The sequence below is a fragment of the Bufo gargarizans genome, chromosome 4 (genome assembly GCF_014858855.1).
Source record: "Bufo gargarizans isolate SCDJY-AF-19 chromosome 4, ASM1485885v1, whole genome shotgun sequence".
NCBI lineage: Eukaryota > Metazoa > Chordata > Amphibia > Anura > Bufonidae > Bufo > Bufo gargarizans.
In genome coordinates this window covers 528027097-528047421 of record NC_058083.1, presented here as the reverse complement: position 1 = coordinate 528047421, position 20325 = coordinate 528027097, and the positions used below count along the sequence as shown (strand labels likewise).

General features: G+C 44.3%; 1 protein-coding gene across 1 annotated transcript in view; it reads left to right on the top strand.

Moving 5' to 3' along the window:
* NTPCR (nucleoside-triphosphatase, cancer-related) overlaps positions 1-19533 on the top strand; it is a 28243-nt gene extending 8710 nt beyond the window's left edge. The window contains exons 2-5 of the mRNA XM_044290532.1: positions 10222-10384; positions 12141-12234; positions 13690-13893; positions 19275-19533. Coding sequence (XP_044146467.1) covers positions 10222-10384; positions 12141-12234; positions 13690-13893; positions 19275-19355 — 542 coding nt within the window. The 3' untranslated portion in view covers positions 19356-19533. The remainder of the gene's footprint in view (positions 1-10221; positions 10385-12140; positions 12235-13689; positions 13894-19274) is intronic.
* The last annotated feature ends 792 nt before the right edge of the window (positions 19534-20325 follow it).

The window sequence follows — 20325 nt, the reverse complement described above, 5'->3', positions numbered from 1 at the left end:
TATACTGCTGCAGGCTATCACACACTGCACAGATCACACAGTTCTTAGTATTATACTGCTGCAGGCGATTACACAGTTCTCAGTACTAAACTGCTGCAGGCGATCACAGTTCTCAGTATTATACTGCTGCAGACGATCACAGTTCTCAGTATTATACTGCTGCAGGCGATCATTGTCCTCAGTATAATACTGCTGCAGGCGATGATACAGTTCTCAGTATTATACTGCTGCAGGTGATCACTGTCCTCAGTACTATACTGCTGCAGGCGATCACAGTTCTCAGTATTATACTGCTGCAGGTGATCACAGTTCTCAGTATTATACTGCTGCAGGCGATCACAGTTCTCAGTATTATACTGCTGCAGGTGATCACAGTTCTCAGTATTATACTGCTGCAGGCGATCATTATCCTCAGTATAATACTGCTGCAGGCGATGATACAGTTCTCAGTATTATACTGCTGCAGGTGATCACTGTCCTCAGTATTAGGCCTCTTTCACACTACAGTATGTTGAATTCAGTGTTTTGCGTTCCGTTTTTCACGGATCCGTTTTTCCGTTTTTTGCTTCCGTTGTGGTTCCGTTTCCGTTCCGTTGTTCCGTTCCGTTTTTCCGTATGGCATATACAGTATACAGTAATTACATAGAAAAAATTGGGCTGGGCATAACATTTTCAATAGATGGTTCCGCAAAAAATGGAACGGATACGGAAGACATACGGATGCATTTCCGTATGTGTTCCGTTTTTTTTGCGGACCCATTGACTTGAATGGAGCCACGGACCGTGATTTGCGGCCAAATATAGGACATGTTCTATCTTTTCAACGGAACGGAAAAACGGAAATACGGAAACGGAATGCATACGGAACACATTCCGTTTTTTTGCGGAACCATTGAAATGAATGGTTCCGTATACGGACCGTATATGGAACGCAAAAAACGGACCGCAAAACGGAAAAAAAAAACGGTAGTGTGAAAGAGGCCTTATACTGCTGCAGACGATCACAGTTCTCAGTATTATACTGCTGCAGACGATCACAGATCTCAGTATTATACTGCTGCAGGCGATGATACAGTTCTCAGTATTATACTGCTGCAGACGATCACAGTTCTCAGTAAAAGGCCTCCTGCACACGAACGTTTTTTTACACGGTCCGCAAAAACGGGGTCCGTGGGTCCGTGATCCGTGACCGTTTTTTCGTCCGTGGGTCTTCCTTGATTTTTGGAGGATCCACGGACATGAAAAAAAGGTCATTTTGGTGTCCGCCTGGCCGTGCGGAGCCAAACGGATCCGTCCTGAATTACAATGCAAGTCAATAGGGACGGATCCGTTTGAAGTTGACACAATATGGTGCCATTTCAAACGGATCCGTCCCCATTGACTTTCAATGTAAAGTCTGGAGTTCTTTTATACCATCGGATTGGAGTTTTCTCCAATCCGATGGTATATTTTAACTTGAAGCGTCCCCATCACCATGGGAACGCCTCTATGTTAGAATATACTGTCGGATATGAGCTACATCGTGAAAATCAGATCCGACAGTATATTCTAACACAGAGGCGTTCCCATGGTGATGGGGACGCTTCAGGTTAGAATATACTGAAAAACTGTGTACATGACTGCCCCCTGCTGCCTGGCAGGTGCTGCCAGGCAGCAGGGGGCAGACCCCCCCCCCCTGTTTTTAACTCATTGGTGGCCAGTGCGGCCGCCCCCCCCCCTCCCTCCCCTGTGCGGCCGCCCCCCCCCCCTCCCTCCCCTGTAGTAAACTCGTTGGTGGCCAGTGGGCCCTCTCCCCTCCCTCCCCCTCCTAATTAAAATCGCCCCCCTATCATTGGTGGCAGTGGTGAGTACCGATCGGAGTCCCAGTGTAATCGCTGGGGCTCCGATCGGTAACCATGGCAACCGGGACGCTACTGCAGTCCCGGTTGCCATGGTAGCTTAGCAATTTGTAGAAGCTTCATACTTACCTGAACCCTGAAGAGCTGCGATGTCTGTGACCGGCCGGGAGCTCCTCCTACTGGTAAGTGAAAGGTCTGTGCGGCGCATTGCTTATAGCACAGACCTGTCACTTACCAGTAGGAGGAGCTCCCGGCCGGTCACAGACATCGCTGCTCTTCAGGTAAGTATAAAGCTTCTACAAATTGCTAAGCTACCATGGCAACCGGGACTGCAGTAGCGTCCCGGTTGCCATGGTTACCGATCGGAGCCCCAGCGATTACACTGGGACTCCGATCGGTACTCACCACTGCCACCAATGATAGGGGGGCGATTTTAATTAGGAGGGGGTGGGAGGGGAGAGGGCCCACTGGCCACCAATGAGTTATCTATAGCGGACGGAGGGGGGGCCCACTGGACACCAATGAGTTATCTATAGCGGACGGAGGGGGGGCCCACTGGACACCAATGAGTTATCTATAGCGGACGGAGGGGGGGCCCACTGGACACCAATTAGTTAACTACAGGGGAGGGAGGGGGGGGGGGGGGGGGCGGCCGCACTGGCCACAAATGAGTTAAAAACAGGGGGGGGGGGGGGGTCTGCCCCCTGCTGCCTGGCAGTCATGTACACAGTTTTTCAGTATATTCTAACCTGAAGCGTCCCCATCACCATGGGAACGCCTCTGTGTTAGAATATACTGTCGGATCTGAGTTTTCGCGAAGTGAAAACTCACCTCTGAAAAAGCTTTTATGCAGACGGATCTTCGGATCCGTCTGTATGAAAGCAACCTACGGCCACGGATCACGGACACGGATGCCAATCTTGTGTGCATCCGTGTTCTTTCACGGACCCATTGACTTGAATGGGTCCGTGAACCGTTGTCCGTCAAAAAAATAGGACAGGTCATATTTTTTTGACGGACAGGATACACGGATCACGGCCTCGGCTGCAAAACGGTGCATTTTCCGATTTTTCCACGGACCCATTGAAAGTCAATGGGTCCGCGAAAAAAAACGGAAAACGGCACAACGGCCACGGGTGCACACAACGGTCGTGTGCAGGAGGCCTTATACTGCTGCAGACGATCACAGTTCTCAGTATTATACTGCTGCAGACGATCACAGTTCTCAGTATTATACTGCTGCAGACGATCACAGTTCTCAGTATTATACTGCTGCAGGTGATCACAGTTCTCAGTATTATACTGCTTTAGGCGATCACAGTTCTCAGTATTATACTGCTGCAGACAATCACAGTTCTCAGTATTATACTGCTGCAGACGATCACAGTTCTCAGTATTATACTGCTGCAGACGATCACAGTTCTCAGTACTATACTGCTGCAGGTGATCACAGTTCTCAGTACTATACTGCTGCAGGTGATCACAGTTCTCAGTATTATACTTCTGCAGGCGATCACAGTTCTCAGTATTATACTGCTGCAAGCGATCACAGTTCTCAGTATTATACTGCTGCAGGTGATCACAGTTCTCAGTATTATACTGCTGCAGACGATCACAGTTCTCAGTATTATACTGCTGCAGGCGATCACAGTTCTCAGTATTATACTGCTGCAGGTGATCACAGTTCTCAGTATTATACTGCTGCAGGCGATCACAGTTCTCAGTATTATACTGCTGCAGGCGATCACAGTTCTCAGTATTATACTGCTGCAGGCGATCACAGTTCTCAGTATTATACTGCTGCAGGCGATCACAGTTCTCAGTATTATACTGCTGCGGACGATCACAGTTCTCAGTATTATACTGCTGCAGGTGATCACAGTTCTCAGTACTATACTGCTGCAGGTGATCACAGTTCTCAGTACTATACTGCTGCAGGCGATCACAGTTCTCAGTATTATACTGCTGCAGGCGATCACAGTTCTCAGTACTATACTGCTGCAGGTGATCACAGTTCTCAGTACTATACTGCTGCAGGCGATCACAGTTCTCAGTATTATACGTGTTTTTACGGCGGTCACTAAGGGGCATTAGGCTGGGCTGCCGAGTCTAAGCGCTGCACGGTTATCACGGGGAGTGGGGCACATAAGAGCCGCGGCCCTACTCTAACAGGAGTGCCGATTCGGGCTGTATAACACTTTAAATGCCGTAGGCAATCGCGCCCGCCGCATGTAAAGTGGTGAGCAGACTCCCTCTGTCTCCTATCAGCACCCCGCAAATGCGATTGCGGGGTGCCGATGTGTTTGAAGGCTACCTGGCATCTGTTGTAGACCCTGGTCCCAGCTGTAGAAATTTCCACAGGCTGCGCCTCTCTGGTCAATGTGAAAATAGCATTGCTATTAAAATGCAATGCATTATAGGGATAAAGCATTGCATTTTAAAAGCAATCAAAATACTGTTTGTTATAGTCCCCTTGTGGGACTATTAAGTGGTACAAAAAAAAAATCCATAAGAAAATACGCTTTTTAATGAAAAAAATTGCAAAACAAAATCTCCTCCGTATATTTATTATTGCTGCGTGCGTAACGACCCGGACTACATAAATATCACATAAATTATCCCCTATGGTGAACGCCGTAAAAAAAAAAAAAAAAAGACAGAATTGCTAATTTTTTTCTTAGTTGCCACCTAAAAAACATAAAAACAAGTGATCAAAAAATGCCAAAAGGGGTTTTATTGCAAAAAAGTTGTAAAACCTAAAAAAACTATATGTATTTGGTATCACTGTAATCGTACTGACCCAGAGAATAAAGATATTATGTTATTTATACCGAAAATGAACGCCGTAAAATGTGTAACGTAAAAACGCATGGCTGTATTGCTGTTTTTTTTCATCTCCCTCCCATAAGGGTTAATAAAAGTTAATCAGAAAGTTATGTGTACTCCCAAAACGGCGCCATTAAAAAGGGCAACTTCTCCCGCAAAAAAAACAAGCCCTCATAAAGCTATATAGACGGAAAAATAAAAAAGTTGTAGCTCTTGGAACGCGACGACGACGACGAAAAAAGGAAGAAAAACGCTTGGCCAGTAAGGCCCAAAAAAGGCTGGTCACTAAGGGGTTAAATGCATTGCTGGACAGCACATTTGTCATGGTTGGCCTACTTACAGTTGAGATCCTCTCTGGGCTCTTTTCAAAGCAGAAAGACCCGCAGAATCAGGATTGCACATCATTGGAATCCTTGGTGTAAGGTATCGTTCACAACACCGTATGTGCTTTGAGGTCTGAAAAACACGGACACCTACTGTGTGTGCGTGTGATAGAAATGCCTATTCTTTAGGCGACAAGAATAGGACATCTTTTTTGCGGGGCCGAGGAAAGGAAGTACCGATGCGGACCATATTTTGCGGCCCCATTGAAATACAGTCAGGTCCATAAATATTGGTACATGGACACAATTCTAACATTTTTGGCTCTATTCACCACCACAATGGACTTGAAATGAAAAGAACAAGATGTGCTTTACCTGCAGACTGTCAGCTTTAGGCCTCATGCACACGACCGTTGTTGTGTTCCGTTCTACAAATTAGGGTTCCGTGATCCGTTTCCGTTTTTGTTTCCGTGTGTCTGCCTTTATTTTTGGAGGATCACCAGACATGAAGGAAAGTAAAAATAAGTCTAAGACAGGTTTGCCATGCAAATGATAGGGAAAAAACGGACGAGCACGACAATCTTGTGTGCCTCCTCGTTTTTTAGCGGTCCCGAAAAACGCACACAACGGACACGGAATGAAACAACGGTCGTGTGCATGAGGCCTTAAAGGGCTTCTGTCAGCCCACTAAACTGTTTTTTTTTTTTTGGGTTAATAATAATCCCTATACTGCGAGCTCTGCATACATAAGCTAAATAATCATTTTGGTTCAGTAGAATTTGATAAAAAGCTATTTTTATAATATGTAAATTACCTTGCTACCAGCAAGTAGGGCGGCTACTTGCTGGTAGCAGCCGCATCCTCCGATCCTAATGACGCCCCCTCCGCATTGTGATTGACAGGGCCAGGGAACGGAACGGATTCCAAATCTCGTGCCTGCTCCGTACCTGTCTTTAATCGGCCGATCCATCCTCAATGCGCCTGCACCGGGTGTAGATGTGATGTCATCGGCGCAGGTGCGTTGAGGATGGAGCGGCCGCCTCTCAGTGCGCCTGCGCCGATTAAAGACAGGTACGGCGCAGGCGCGAGATTTGGAATTCAAACAGGGCCAGCAGAGAACGATTCCGTTCCCTGGCCCTGTCAATCACAATGCGGAGGGGGCGTCATTAGGAGCGGAGGATGCGGCTGCTACCAGCAAGTAGCCGCCCTACTTGCTGGTAGCAAGGTAATTTACATATTATAAAAATAGCTTTTTATCAAATTCTACTGAACCAAAATGATTATTTAGCTTATGTATGCAGAGCTCGCAGTATAGGGATTATTATTAACCCAAAAAAAAAAAAACTGTTTAGTGGGCTGACAGAAGCCCTTTAATTTGAGGGGATTTACATCCAAATCAGGTGAACGGTGCAGGGATTACAGCAGTTTGCAGATGTGCCTCCCACTTGTTAAGGGACCAAAAGTAATGGGACAGAATAATAATCATAAATCAAACTTTCACTTTTTAATACTTGGTTGCAAATCCTTTGCAGTCAATTACAGCCTGAAGTCTGGAACGCATAGACATCCCCAGACGCTGGGTTTCATCCCTGGTGATGCTCTGCCAGGCCTCTACTGCAACTGTCTTCAGTTCCTGCTTGTTCTTGGGGCATTTTCCCTTCAGTTTTGTCTTCAGCAAGTGAAATGCAGCTCAATCGGATTCAGGTCAGGTGATTGACTTGACCATTGCATAACATTCCACTTCTGTCCCTTAAAACACTCTTTGGTTGCTTTTGCAGTATGCTTTGGGTCATTGTCCATCTGCACTATGAAGCGCCGTCCAATGAGTTCTGAAGCATTTGGCTGAATAGGAGCAGATAATATTGCCCGAAACACTTCAGAATTCATCCTGCTGCTTTTGTCAGCAGTCACATCATCAATAAATACAAGAGAACCAGTTCCATTGGCAGCCATACATGCCCACGCCATGACACTGCCACCACCAGGCTTCACTGATGAGTTGGTATGCTTAGGATCATGAGCAGTTCCTTTCCTTCTCAATACTCTTCTCTTCCCATCACTCTGGTACAAGTTGATCTTGGTCTCATCTGTCCATAGGATGTTGTTCCAGAACTGTGAAGGCTTTTTTAGATGTCGTTTGGCAAACTCTAATCTGGCCTTCCTGTTTTTGAGGCTCACCAATGGTTTACATCTTGTGGGGAACCCTCTGTATTCACTTTGGTGAAGTCTTCTCTTGATTTTTGACTCTGACACACATACACCTACCTCCTGGAGAGGGTTCTTGATCTGGCCAACTGTTTTGAAGGGTGTTTTTCTTCACCGGGGAAAGAATTCTTTGGTCATCCACCACAGTTGTTTTCCGTGGTCTTCCGGGTCTTTTGGTGTTGCTGAGCTCACCGGTGCGTTCCTTCTTTTTAAGAATGTTCCAAACAGTTGTTTTGGCCGCTCCTAATGTTTTTGCTATCTCTCTGGGTTTGTTTTGTTTTTTCAGCCTAATGATGGCTTCACTGATGGTGACAGCTCTTTGGATCTCATCTTGAGAGTTGACAGCAACAGATTCCAAATGCAAATAGCAGACTGGAAATGACCTCTGGACCTTTTATCTGCTCATTGTAATTGGGATAATGAGGGAATAACACACACCGGCCATGGAACAGCTGAGAAGACAATTGTCCCATTACTTTTGGTCCCTTAACAAGTGGGAGGCACATATGCAAACTGCTGTAATTCCTGCACCGTTCACCTGATTTGGATGTAAATACGCTGAAATTACAGCTGACAGTCTGCAGGTAAAGCACATCTTGTTTGTTTCATTTTAAATCCATTGTGGTGGTGTATAGAGCCAAAAATGTTACAATTGTATCCATGTCCCAATACTTATGGATCTGACTGTAAATGGGTCTGCATCTGTTTGGCAAAATTGTGAAATTGATGTGGACCCATAAATGCGTTCGTTCGAATGTACCCAAAGGGCACATTCACACGAGCGTATCCGTTTTGTAGTTTTTGCAGATCTACAAAGTACTACAGATGTGCTTTTCGTGCGCCCTGTTGAAAAATGCCTATTCTTGTCCTCAAAATGGAGAAGAATAGGACCTGTCCGATAACTTGATGCACGCAGCACACGGATGATAATCATGTGCTGGCTGTGTTTTTTGAGGCCCCATACAAATGAACGGGTCCACGCGCAATACGCAAAAAAAAAGCGGAGCGGACACAGTCTGAAAATACGGTCTCGTGAATGCACTGGTTTTCCTTTTAAAACAGTGGGACACAATTACAAAGACCGGCTTTTCCTCCTTGCACTGTCGTAAGATTTGTCTAATTTACAAGGAGACGTGTGCCTCATCATCAGTTAGATGCATTTATGGCAGTCCGGACGCTTGGCGAAAAAACTACTCTGCTTCTGATAGCTGTTGGGGTACGGCCATCTGTGTCGGGTCCAGTGTAAAATCCACAGTGAAAAAATCCAAACCAAATAGTACGAATATTGCCGTGATTTGAGGTGCAAAAATACTGGGATTTGCAGCTAATGTTACCGCTCATGCTGTAGACCTCCCCCCCCCCAGACATCAATTGATATTATACATATAAGGCTCGTCCTGCATGTCACGTTATGTGCGGATTTTACTTCCAATCTTGTCCGCAGTGCGTGGAAGAACATTTGTAGGTCCTGTCTACTTCGATGCTAATGTAAAAGCTGCTGATTATCCACACGCAGTTCCACAGCATTTATGCTACATGTGGCTATGCCATTAACACCTTCAGGACCCTGCCATTTTTCACCTTAAGGACCAGGCCATTTTTTGCAAATCTGACGTGTCACTTTATGTGGTGATAACTTTAAAACGCTTTTACTTATCCAGGCCATACTGAGATTATTTTCTCGTCACATATTGTACTTCATGACAGTGGTAAAATTAAATAAAAAAATGTATTAGCAAATTTCCAAATTTCTATTTCTCTACTTTTATAATAGATAGTAATACCTCCAAAAATAGTTATTAATTTATATTCCCCATATGTCTACTTCATGTTTGGATCATTTTGTGAATGCCATTTTATTTTTTGGGGGCGTTAGAAGGCTTAGAAGTTTAGAAGCAAATCTTGAAATTTTTCTGAAAATTTCTAAAACCCACTTTTTCAGGACCAGTTCAGGTGTGAAGTCACTTTGTGAGGCTTACATATTAGCATTTTTGAAAAGAAAAAAATTGTTTTGTGTTGCCATTTTCTGAAAGCCTTTTTTTTATGGCAATTGTCTTGTGTGGGATAATTTGTGGGATGTGATGGTCTCACTGGTATTTTGGGGTGTATATGACTTTTTGATCGCTCGCTATTACACTTTTCGTGAGGCAAGGTGACAAAAAAATGGCTATTTTGGCACAGTTTTTATTTATTTTATTAACGGCATTCACCTGACGGAGTAGATCATGTCGTTACGGACGCGGCAATACCTAATATGTTTTTTTTATTATTATTATTATTGTACATGATTTTTTTATGGTGAAAGAGTGTTTTGTGTTTTATTATTAAAAAAAACTTTTTTCAGTTTTTTTTACTGTTTATTATTGTCCCACTGTGGGACTTCGACTTTTCAGGGTTTGAGCCCTGTGTCAGTGCAGTACAATACATGCTGTATTATACTGCATTTAATGAGGGAATGCCGTTTTGGCCTCAGAGAACTGGTAGAGGAGCCATCTTGAGAAGATCCTCATAATGTAGGATTCAAAACAGCCGTAACTGAGGGGAAAATTCAAGAAAAACAGTGGTAAGTGAAGAAGCTAAAGATTGCTTCATGCATAATGCTGCTGCCGCAGTAACATATGCTAAAATAGAATTTTTATGAAAATATGACAGTTATCCTTTAACTATCAGTGTAAGACATTTACAGTTGCCTAGGACACCCAGCCTGTGGGGCTGGATCCCCTAGGCTTCCGTAGCTGGCAGGCTCCAGTGCCTGTGCAAGGCTTCGAGGCTGCCATAGCAACCATCGGCCCCCTGGCAGAGCAGCGCCGGGGGCGGATGGGGTCAGAAAGGGAGCCAACTGCTCCCGCCCGATCAGATCACGTACATGCACGTGGGGATGCGGCAAGAGACCACAATTCCCCCACGTACATGTATGTGAAAATGCGTGTTTTTCCCACTTAGGTGCAGCGGATACGGCAGATGATTACTCGTGTTTCTTTTCTTTGAGATGGAGCGATGTGTATATTTTGACTTTTGTTTTTGTAAAGGTATTGGAAAGACAACTTTAATTCAAAAAGTCTCTGAAGTGCTGACGTCCTCAGGCGTTCCTGTGGATGGATTTTACACAGAAGAAGTCAGGCAGGGGCCCAGAAGAGTCGGATTCGATGTTGTTACCATGTCCGGAAATCGAGGAAAACTGGCAAGAATTAGGTACATTAACTATAGACAGAGGAACATTTCTGTGTTCCAATTTACAGATTTTTTTTTTTCAATTTCAAAATGGCAAATTAGATAGCGCAGGTTAAAAAAAAATTGCTTGCCACAGGTCCATATGGTGCTAATTTTATCCAGGCACAAACCCATTCAGATTGCTGCCACCACATCGATCAGCTGATCTCCATAGGTTCAGGTCCCAGTCTCCGCAGCGGTAACCCCCTGCAGAAGCCGCCGCACAGAAAAGGCGGTATTACATGATGGCGGCCATTCAGTCGAACAGCTATCCCTGTATGAAAAGAACTTGAGTCCAGAATGGGAGCCAGGCTGTGATTTAATAATAGGGCAAATAACTGCTGTGGGCTTAAATCCATTAAAGGGGTTTTCCCAGATCTTTTTACTTTTTATCTTCAGGATAGGTCATCGGTATCTGATCGGTGGAGGACTGATACCTTGGACCCCCGCCAATCAGCTGTTTGAGAAGAAAGCGATGTTCCCAGTAGCACTGCAGCCTTCTCTCAGCATTCCCTAGGCCATGTGACATCACGTTCATCGGTCACATGACCTAGGCGCAGCTAAGCCCCATTGAAGTGAATACCAAGCAGAACGGCTATACAATGTACGGCACTGTGCTTGGTGAGCAGGGAGAAGGCCTTTGCGCAACTCCAAGATACCCCTACCGATCAGATACTGATGACTTATCAGAGGATAGGTCATCAGTATAGAGATCTTGGAAAACCCTTTTAAAGGAGTTATTCAGGAAAATATATTTATGACTTATCCTCAGAATAGGTCATCGGTATCAGATCTGTGAGGGTGCGACACCCAGGACCCCCACCATTAGTTTAGAAGAGGCCTTAAGCGCTGCAGCCTCTTTCTGGGGCTGTGACATCACTGTACATCTGTCACATGGCCTAGGTGCAGCTCAACCCCGTTCAAGTCAATAGGGTGGAGCTGCAATACTAAGCACTGCCACTATACAATGAACGGCGCTGTCCTTGGAAAGCTGCCGGGAGTCGGCTGTACTCCTCAGAACTCCGGTGAGTGTGGCGGCGGCTCCCTGAAACAACTGATCAGCGGGGATGGCTGTACTGGGATCCCCACCTATGTGTTAATGATGACCTATTCTGAGGATAACTCATCATTATTTTTTCCAGGATAACCCCTTTAAGATTTTGAGAGGGTCTGTGGAAGGGGTTGTCCCGCCAGTACTTGTCATATTTATTTTATATGTCAAGAAAAAAGTAAATTTGCCCTTTACAAGCCGTTTAAAGAGGACCTTTTATGTTTTTTTTTTTTTTTGGGTTAGATAAACACCTTTATTTGCGGGGTCCCCCCGCTGATGCTGCCACCCTGCCTGTTTTTTTTCAAATATCGCTCCTATGCCCCGCTGTGCCCCCCTGCAGTTTTCCCTCTCAGTATGTTAATACTGAGCATCGGTACAGGGAGGAGGGGACACCAGGGTTTCTCAATGGGCGTCTCCTTCTCCCTAGCGGTACTGCCAGGGAGAAGGAGACGCCCATTGAGAAACACTGGTGTCTCCTCCTCCCTGTACCGATGCTCAGTATTAACATACTGAGAGGGAAAACTGCAGGGGGGCACAGCGGGAGGGATATTTGAAAAAAACAGGCAGGGTGTCAGCATTAGCGGGGGGGGGGGGGGGGACATGAAAGGTCCTCTTTAAAATGATCCGTGGAAGAGTTCTGACATTTGCTTTGTACGGCAGATTATGATTCGTGTTCTCCTCTTTTAGTGGGAGCAATGAGAGCAGTAAATACAGAGTTGGCCAGTATGCCGTGGACATCGCTTCATTTGAGCAATTGGTGATTCCGCTTTTGGACAACCTTGTAGGTTTTTTTTTCTATTTAAGAGTCTTATTTTAGATTGTAATTTTGAATTCTTTTTCTGAAAGGAAGGTAAAAGCAGAAGCTCTGATTAAAGTTTTTATAGTCTAATTAAAGGGATTTCTGGGTTTAATATTGATAACCTAATCCTGAGGACAAGTCATCAATATCAGATGGCCAGGGGTCCAACTCCCAGCATCCCCACCGATTAGCTGTGACCGCTTCAAACAACTGATCCCGCAGGGGTTGCGGGAGTCGGACCCCCGACAATCTGATATTGATGAACTGTCCTGAGGACAACCCCTTTAATAAATCTCCCCAGTGTATGTACAATGTGTGATTAAAGTTTTTCTCCTGTGACGTCATGCTGTGCCTCCATATGTAGTGAGAGTCTAAATTGAACCTGTCCCCGCCCTACATCCCACCCACCACAAGTACCTTATAGTTTCCTTTACCAAGTCCCCATTCATGGTTATTGTAAATTTCTAATTTTTTTTTATTTTGTAAAAAAAACATTTTTATATTTCCTGCACGATGTATGCAAATTATGCCTCTGTAGTCAAGGGGTCTGCAGAGCTCTCGCTTCAAGTCAAGCTTGCCACGCCCCCCCCCCCAGAGGTATCAGCCAGTACCAAAGCCCACTTTGAATTCCTATTTTAAAATATTTTTAATTACGCAGATATCAATACAGTAGGAATTCACCGAAGTCTCGGGCGAGATGAACCGTGGCTCCACGGAGACAATACATTTATGGAAACACCATTAAAAAAGGTTTTTGAACAAATCGAATTTGGATCTATGATCCGAAGGTCATTTCCCTCAAGCCTAGTGGTGGCGGCTTGCGAGCTGCGTTGTGACCCCATTCTGTTCAGTAGCTGCACTGCTACAGGGTAATTTTCGGTCATGAGACGAGGGTCTCAGCCAAGATCACCATTTTCCAATGGGTGCAGGTCCCACCTCTGGGACCCACATCTATCTCTATAACAGGGCCCCCAAAGTGAACAAGGGCGCCCTGGGCAAGGAAGGCCACATTCCATTCACTTGTGTGGGAGTGCCGAAAATTGCCAAGCACCAGATTGGCTATTTCCGAAACTCCCATAGATGTGAATGGAGAGGGGGGCCACACTTTCCTGGTGCACTCTCCATTCACTTCTATGGGAGTTCCGGAAATAGCAGAGCATGCACCCTTGGCTGTTTTTGAAACTCCCATAGAAGTGAACGGAGAGCACACCGCACATGCACGGTCCACTCTCCTTCGCTTTAGGGGCCCCATTCTGGAGATGCAGGTCCCAGAGGTAGAACCCGCATCTGTTGGATATTGGTGGAGTATTAGAGCGAGATGGGCCGAGCCCTTTAAAAAGGTTTACGGGGCTTTTTATTCACATCTTAGATATTTATTTCTGTAAACAATTTTCAGCATTTTTTTTTTATTATTCTTATCATTTTTTTAATAATCAGAGGTCACCCAGAAGCTCACCACATGTGTGTGTTATTGATGAAATTGGGAAAATGGAGCTATTTAGCCAACCATTTATTTCGGGTGTGAAGAAAGTCTTGGATAACTCCTCTGTTGTGGTGTTTGGAACATTGCCAGTATCCAGAGGGAGAACTCTGCCGTTTGTTGAGGAAGTAAGACATCGACAGGATGTTAAACTGTTCACTGTAAGTGGCTTTTTTTTTAAGACATATTTTATGTAATGTTTGTAATTGTTTTTTGGAGGTTGTTTAAAACATCTTGGTGAACTAAGCCCAGATCTTCTGTGGATGTAGGCTTCCTCAAATCCTTCTTTCTCGTCATGTAATCCCAGACAGACCGGAAGATGTTTAGATCAGGACTCGGCGGGGGCCATATCATCACTTCCAGGATTCCTTCTTCTTCTTGTTCTTTACACTGCAGATATTTCTTAATGATATTGGCTGGATGTTTAGAATCTTAAACCTTTGCACAGTACTGGAAGGCTGGGTTCACATGGGACTGAAAAATCGGGTTTCCACAGCATGAAGTTTTTGCCGCAGGAAAGCCAGCGGACTTCACCCCTCCATTGCAAAGGGTGAAAACCGCAGGAGAGATCCGCAGCATAAATTGACATGCTGCAGACTTCAAATCCACACAGCAGGTTAATTTACGCTGCATTTTTTGTACACGGCGCGGGGATGAGAATTCAGAAATTCTCATCCACTTTTCTGGTGCTGTACAACGCAGCGGATTTGTCGCATGAAAATCCACCATGGCAAATCCCCAGCTAATCCGTCACATGTGAAACCGACCTAACATATTTCACTTTGGCTCAAGTAGTCTATTTAGTAATCTCTTTTGTTTTATTTTTTTGCACTTTTATCAAAAAGAGTTTGCGCTATCCAGCGGAATCGGAGGGTTGGCCAACATTAAATAAGATATACAGGGTCGTTGGACGGTGCTTAGCGCACACCGTGCAGTTCCATCCCTGCTGCTTCCAGTCCCCACTGGACTACAAGTTTTGATGTGCCATATACACTCATGTGACCACTGATGGCCAATCAATGGAGGCCTCTAGGGTGACGTGCATGAATAGCACATGTGTAGGGGGTCCAAACAACCCTTATTCATAGACTGACGTCACTGAATTGTAGTACTTCTGGTACCTCTTCATATAATGGACTTTTGTCTCACAAAGAGCAAAGTTTTAGGAAAGTTTATTAAGGGCTCGTTCACACGACCGTATGTTTGTTTTGCAGTGTTTTGCGGGCCGTATTTCCCGGATCCGTTTTTCTGGGGGTTTTTCAGTAGTGTTTCCGGTTCCGTTCCGTTTTTCCGTATGGCATATACAGTAATTACATAGAAAAAGTTGGTCTGGGCATAACATTTTCAATAGATGGTTCCGTAAAAATAGAACGGATACGGAAGACATGCCGCGTACATTCCTTATGTGTTCCGTTTTTTTTGCGGACCCATTGCCTTAAATGGAGCCACGGAACGTGATTTGCGGTCAATAATAGGACATGTTCTATCTTTAAATGGAAATGCGGAAACGGAATGAATACGGAGTACATTCCATTATTTTAAGGAATTATTAAAATGAATGGTTCCGTATGCGGAACGCAAAAAACGGCCCGTATACGGAACGCAAAACACGAGCCCTAAGGATGAGGAAAAAAGTTTTACAGAGATAGTAAAGAAATTAAGGAAATAGAAATAATGGATCATCAAAAACGCTTCCGTCTCAATAATACAACCGTCTGCATCCGTTCTGAACGGATCCGGTTGTATTATCTGTAAAATAGCCATCCACCTTTAAAACCATTGTGAGTCAATGGGGACGGATCCGTTTTCTTTTGTGTTAGAGAAAATGTATCCGTCCCCATTGACTTACATTGTGAGTCATGACGGATAAATCTTACTCCGCATCCCAGGACGCACTCAGAAACGCTGCTTGTATCGCCTTTGTGTGCGTCATGGGAACGCAACCAAACAGAACAGAATGCATTCTGGTGACTCCGTTCCCTTCAGTTCAGTTTTGTCCCCATTGACAACGAATGAGGACAAAACTGAAGCGTTTTCCTCCGCTTTTTAGATCCTGTGACGGATAGAAATTGTGGAAAGGGAAAGCGCAGAAGTGAAAGTAGCTTGAGTAGGAAACGTGCAAAGAAGCCTCTAATCCATGAGAAAGATGGTCGAGCAGTCTGGCTCTGATCCGAAACAAGAGTCATCTGCCATTTACAGTGGTGATTTGTGAACCCTTCAGAATTTTCCATATTTCTCTATAAATTTGACCTAAAATTACATCAGATTTTCACACAGATCCTAAAAGTAGAACCAAATGGAACAAATGAGTCAAAAATATTAAAACTGGTCATTTATGTATTGAGAAAAATGATCCAATATCACACGTCTTTGAGAATGTGGACCTTTGCTTTCAGTGCTGTATCTGGTGGGACCCCCTTGTGCAGCAATAAACGAAATGCTTCATGTGATTGTTGATTAGTCCTGCACATTGGCTTGGAGGAATTTTATCCCATTCCACCTAATTAAAGACCTTCAGCTCTGCTATGTTGGTGGTTTCCTCCTGGTAACTGCTCGCTTCAGGTCCTTCCACAACATATCTATTGGATTAAGGTCAGGACTGTGACTTGGCCATTCCAAAACGTTACCATTATTCTTCTTTAACCATTCTTCGGTAGAACGACTTATGTGCTTAGGGTCATTATCTTGCTGCATGACCTACGTTCTCTTGAGACTCAGCTCATGGACCCATGTCCCTACATTTCCCTTTAGAATTTGCTGGTATAATTCAGAATCCATTGTTCCATCAATGATAGCAATCCATTTCTACCACCGTTTGTCACAGATGGAATGAGGTTTTTATCCTGGAACGCAGTGTTTTCCTTTCTCCAAACATGATGCTTCTCATTGAATCCAAAAAGTTCTATTTTGGACCCATCTGCTCACAAAACTTTGTTCCAATAGCTTTGTGGCTTGTCCATCTTTACAAACTGCAGATGGGCAGTAATGTTCTTTTTGGAGATCAGCAGCGTTCTTGCAATCCTGTCATGCATCAGTGTCCTCCTGATGGTGGACTCATGAAACTTACCATTAGCTAATGTGAGAAAGGCCTTTAGTTGCTTAGAGGTTACGTTAGGTACCTTTGAGGACTATTAGGCCTCTTTCACACGGGCGAGATTTCCGCGCGGGTGCAAAGCGTGAGGTGAACGTATTGCACCCGCACTGAATACTGACCCATTCATTTCTATGGGGCTGTGCACATGAGCGGTGATTTTCACGCATCACTTTTGCATTACGTGAAAATCGCAGCATGCTCTATATTGTGCGTTTTTCACGCAACGCAGGCCCCATAGAAGTGAATAGGGCTGCGTGAAAATCGCAAGTATCCGCAAGCAAGTGCGGATGCGGTGCGATTTTCACGCACGGTTGCTAGGAGACAATCGGGATGGGGACCCGATCATTATTATTTTCCCTTATAACATGGTTATAAGGGAAAATAATACCATTCTGAATACAGAATGCATAGTACAATAGCGCTGGAAGGGTTAATAAAATAAAATTTCTAACTCACCTTAATCCACTTGTTCGCACAGCCGGCATCTCTTCTGTCTTCTTTGAAGAATAGGACCTTTGATGATGTCACTACGCTCATCACATGGTCCGTTACATGATCCATCACCATGCTAAAAGATCATGTGATGGACCATCTGATGAGCGCAGTGACGTCATCAAAGGTCCTATTCCTCAAAGAAGAAGACAGAAGAGATGCCGGCTGCGCGAACAAATGGATTAAGGTGAGTTAAATTATTTTTTATTTATTTTTTAACCCCTCCAGCCCTATTGTACTATGCAGTCTGTATTAAGAATGCTATTGTTTTCCCTTATAACCATATTATAAGGGGAAATAATACACAATACACAACCTTGAACCCTGGGTACCACATTCAGTTTTTTATCACGCACGTGCAAAACACATTGCACCCGCGCGATAAAAACTGAACAACGGAATGCAATCGCAGTCAAAACTGACTGCAATTGGGTACCTACTCGCACGGGTTTGCCGCAACGCATCCGGACCTTATCCGGACACGCTCGTGTGAAAGAGGCCTTAAAAGCCTTGCTATTGGCATGATCTTTGATGGTCGACCACTCTTGGGGAGGGGTTATAATGGTATTTAATTGTACACAACCTGTCTGACTATGGATTGGTGCAGTCCAGAGATGGCTTTGAAATCTTGCCTGATGAGCATCAACAACTTCTCTTCTCAGGTAGATCTGAGAGATCTTCTTTGTTTGTGCCATTATACATTTCCACATTCAAATTATCTGCTAATCTGTCACGGATGTAGTAGGGGAGAACACCAAAAGGCAATCAAGAAGGAAGGGGAAAGACACTAGGCCTCACCGCTAGGGAAGGAAAAGGGTCACCACCTATAAAACCCTGCTCCTGGCCCTAACTCCTATCCGTATGGGCACCTCTCGATGATAGAGATACCCATACACGGGAACCTAGAAAACCCAGGTGACCCTCAGATGCCCTAAAGATAATGACAGGGCAGGGACCACCTGTTCCTTCCCTGGTGAAGGAACTAGCGTCTCACTGAGGCCTAGTAAACAACCGGGGGGGTAATACAAAACACAACAAGCGGAACACTTAACTTCAGAGGATGAAGGATGAACAGGACTTCAACACGAACCACACTCCAGCTCTTCCAAGACCAAATGAAGCTATCCCAAGCAAGGAGTGATGGGAAAAGTAAGACTAAATAGGGCGAGTTAAAGGTCACAAGATCCACACCTGAACAGGAGATGTGGACATACCAGCAACACACAGACAAAGTGAAACCGAAAGAGGCTGTCAGATCACTAATGGGTAGATAATCTTTCAGACCTTCTGGGACCTGTCACAGATGTGACATAATCCTAGAGGTTCACATACTTTTGACTCTCACAGACGTGTGATATTGGATCATGTTCCTCAATAAATAAATGGGCAAATCTAAGGTTTGACTCATTTGTTTGATGTGGTTATCTCCATCTACCTGTAGGACGTGTGAAAATCTGATGTCGTTTAGGGCACTTTCACACTTGCGTTAAACTTTTCCGGTATTGAGTTCCATCCTAGGGGCTCAATACCGAAAAAAAAACCTGAATGCATTCTGAATGGAGAGCAATCAGGATGTCTTCAGTTCAGTCACTGTACGGTTTTTGGACGGAGAAAATACTGCAGCATGCTGCAGTATTTTCTCCGTCCAAAATTCCAGAACACTTGCCGGATTGCCGGATCCGGCATTATTTTCCATTGAAATGCATTAATGCCGGATACGGCCCCAAGTGTTCCAGCGACGGAACTGCCTGACGGAATCCAACAACGCAAGTGTGAAAGTACCCTTAGGTCAACTTTATGCAGAAATACATAACATTTTGAAGGGTTCACAAACTTTCATACACCACTGTATGTTTGGCGTTTAATTGGTTATGTAATTATTGTATTATAATTATATATTATATTGAGATTTACTTTGAAGTTTATTGATTTACTGTTTGTACGCTTGTATTTTAGGTTACAAGAGAAAATAGAGAAGACATATTGCATGAAGTCGTGACCTCAATACAAGACTGCTGTACTGGAAAATCCAAATGAGGATTAAACATTGTACTGATGAACACTTGAAATAAACCCACGCTACATAACCTAGTCAAGATCTATATGGCCATGTCTTCATATCAATCTGTGAAGATAATATGACACTAAAGGGGGTTTGTTAATACATGGTTGCACTTAAAGGGGTATTAACAATTTACATACTATGGATAGGCCATGAATGTCCAAGTGTGAAATACACCTCTTACACCTTAAAGGGGATGTATGTTTTTTTTTTATTATTTGTTTATAAAATAGAAAATCATACGGTTTTGTAAGATTTATGCATAGTTGCCATCAGTCCTGAATTTTCAGAAACAGTCCCTGCAAATTTGGCTTGTCTCGGGTCTGAAAACAGGTTGGGGTAAGGTCTGCCTGTAAATGGACAGTGCAAGTAGGTTTTGGGATGTTCCCAGGGATGAGACCTACTTGTCTGTAATTTACCAACTGCAATGTTGGTAAGCATGTTTATGTAATTAAAATTTCTGCGAGACAGTGAGGTAGCCCGTCTGCCCAGTAGAATGGCAGAGTTCCCAACAGTCATCAATTGGTGTGGACTATTCCTAATATTTTGAGTCAGTCCCTGCAAATTTTCAAGGGATCTTGTCTGGTTTGTTTCTGAGAGGGATTAAAGGAGGAGGAAACCAGGAGAGAGAGAGAGGCAACGTGGCCAGCTTGCAGTGATCGTCCGTGTGCTCGTGTGGAGATGAGGAACTTGTTCTTCCCAGCTGCTTTGGATTTCTGGTTCGGGATATCGGCAGCGCAGATCTAAATACCTGAACTTGTTTGTGGTGAAGGTGGCCTACTGCTATAGATCCTGTAGCACCAAAAAACAGTGGACTCTGGACAATATTTTTATTCTTAATATTCATGTTGATGCCCTCGTCATGTGGCTGAGGTAGTAACATAAGAGCATGGACTTCACAGAGAGCAGGAGACCAAGCCAACAGTGTAATGGTTGTATAAAATA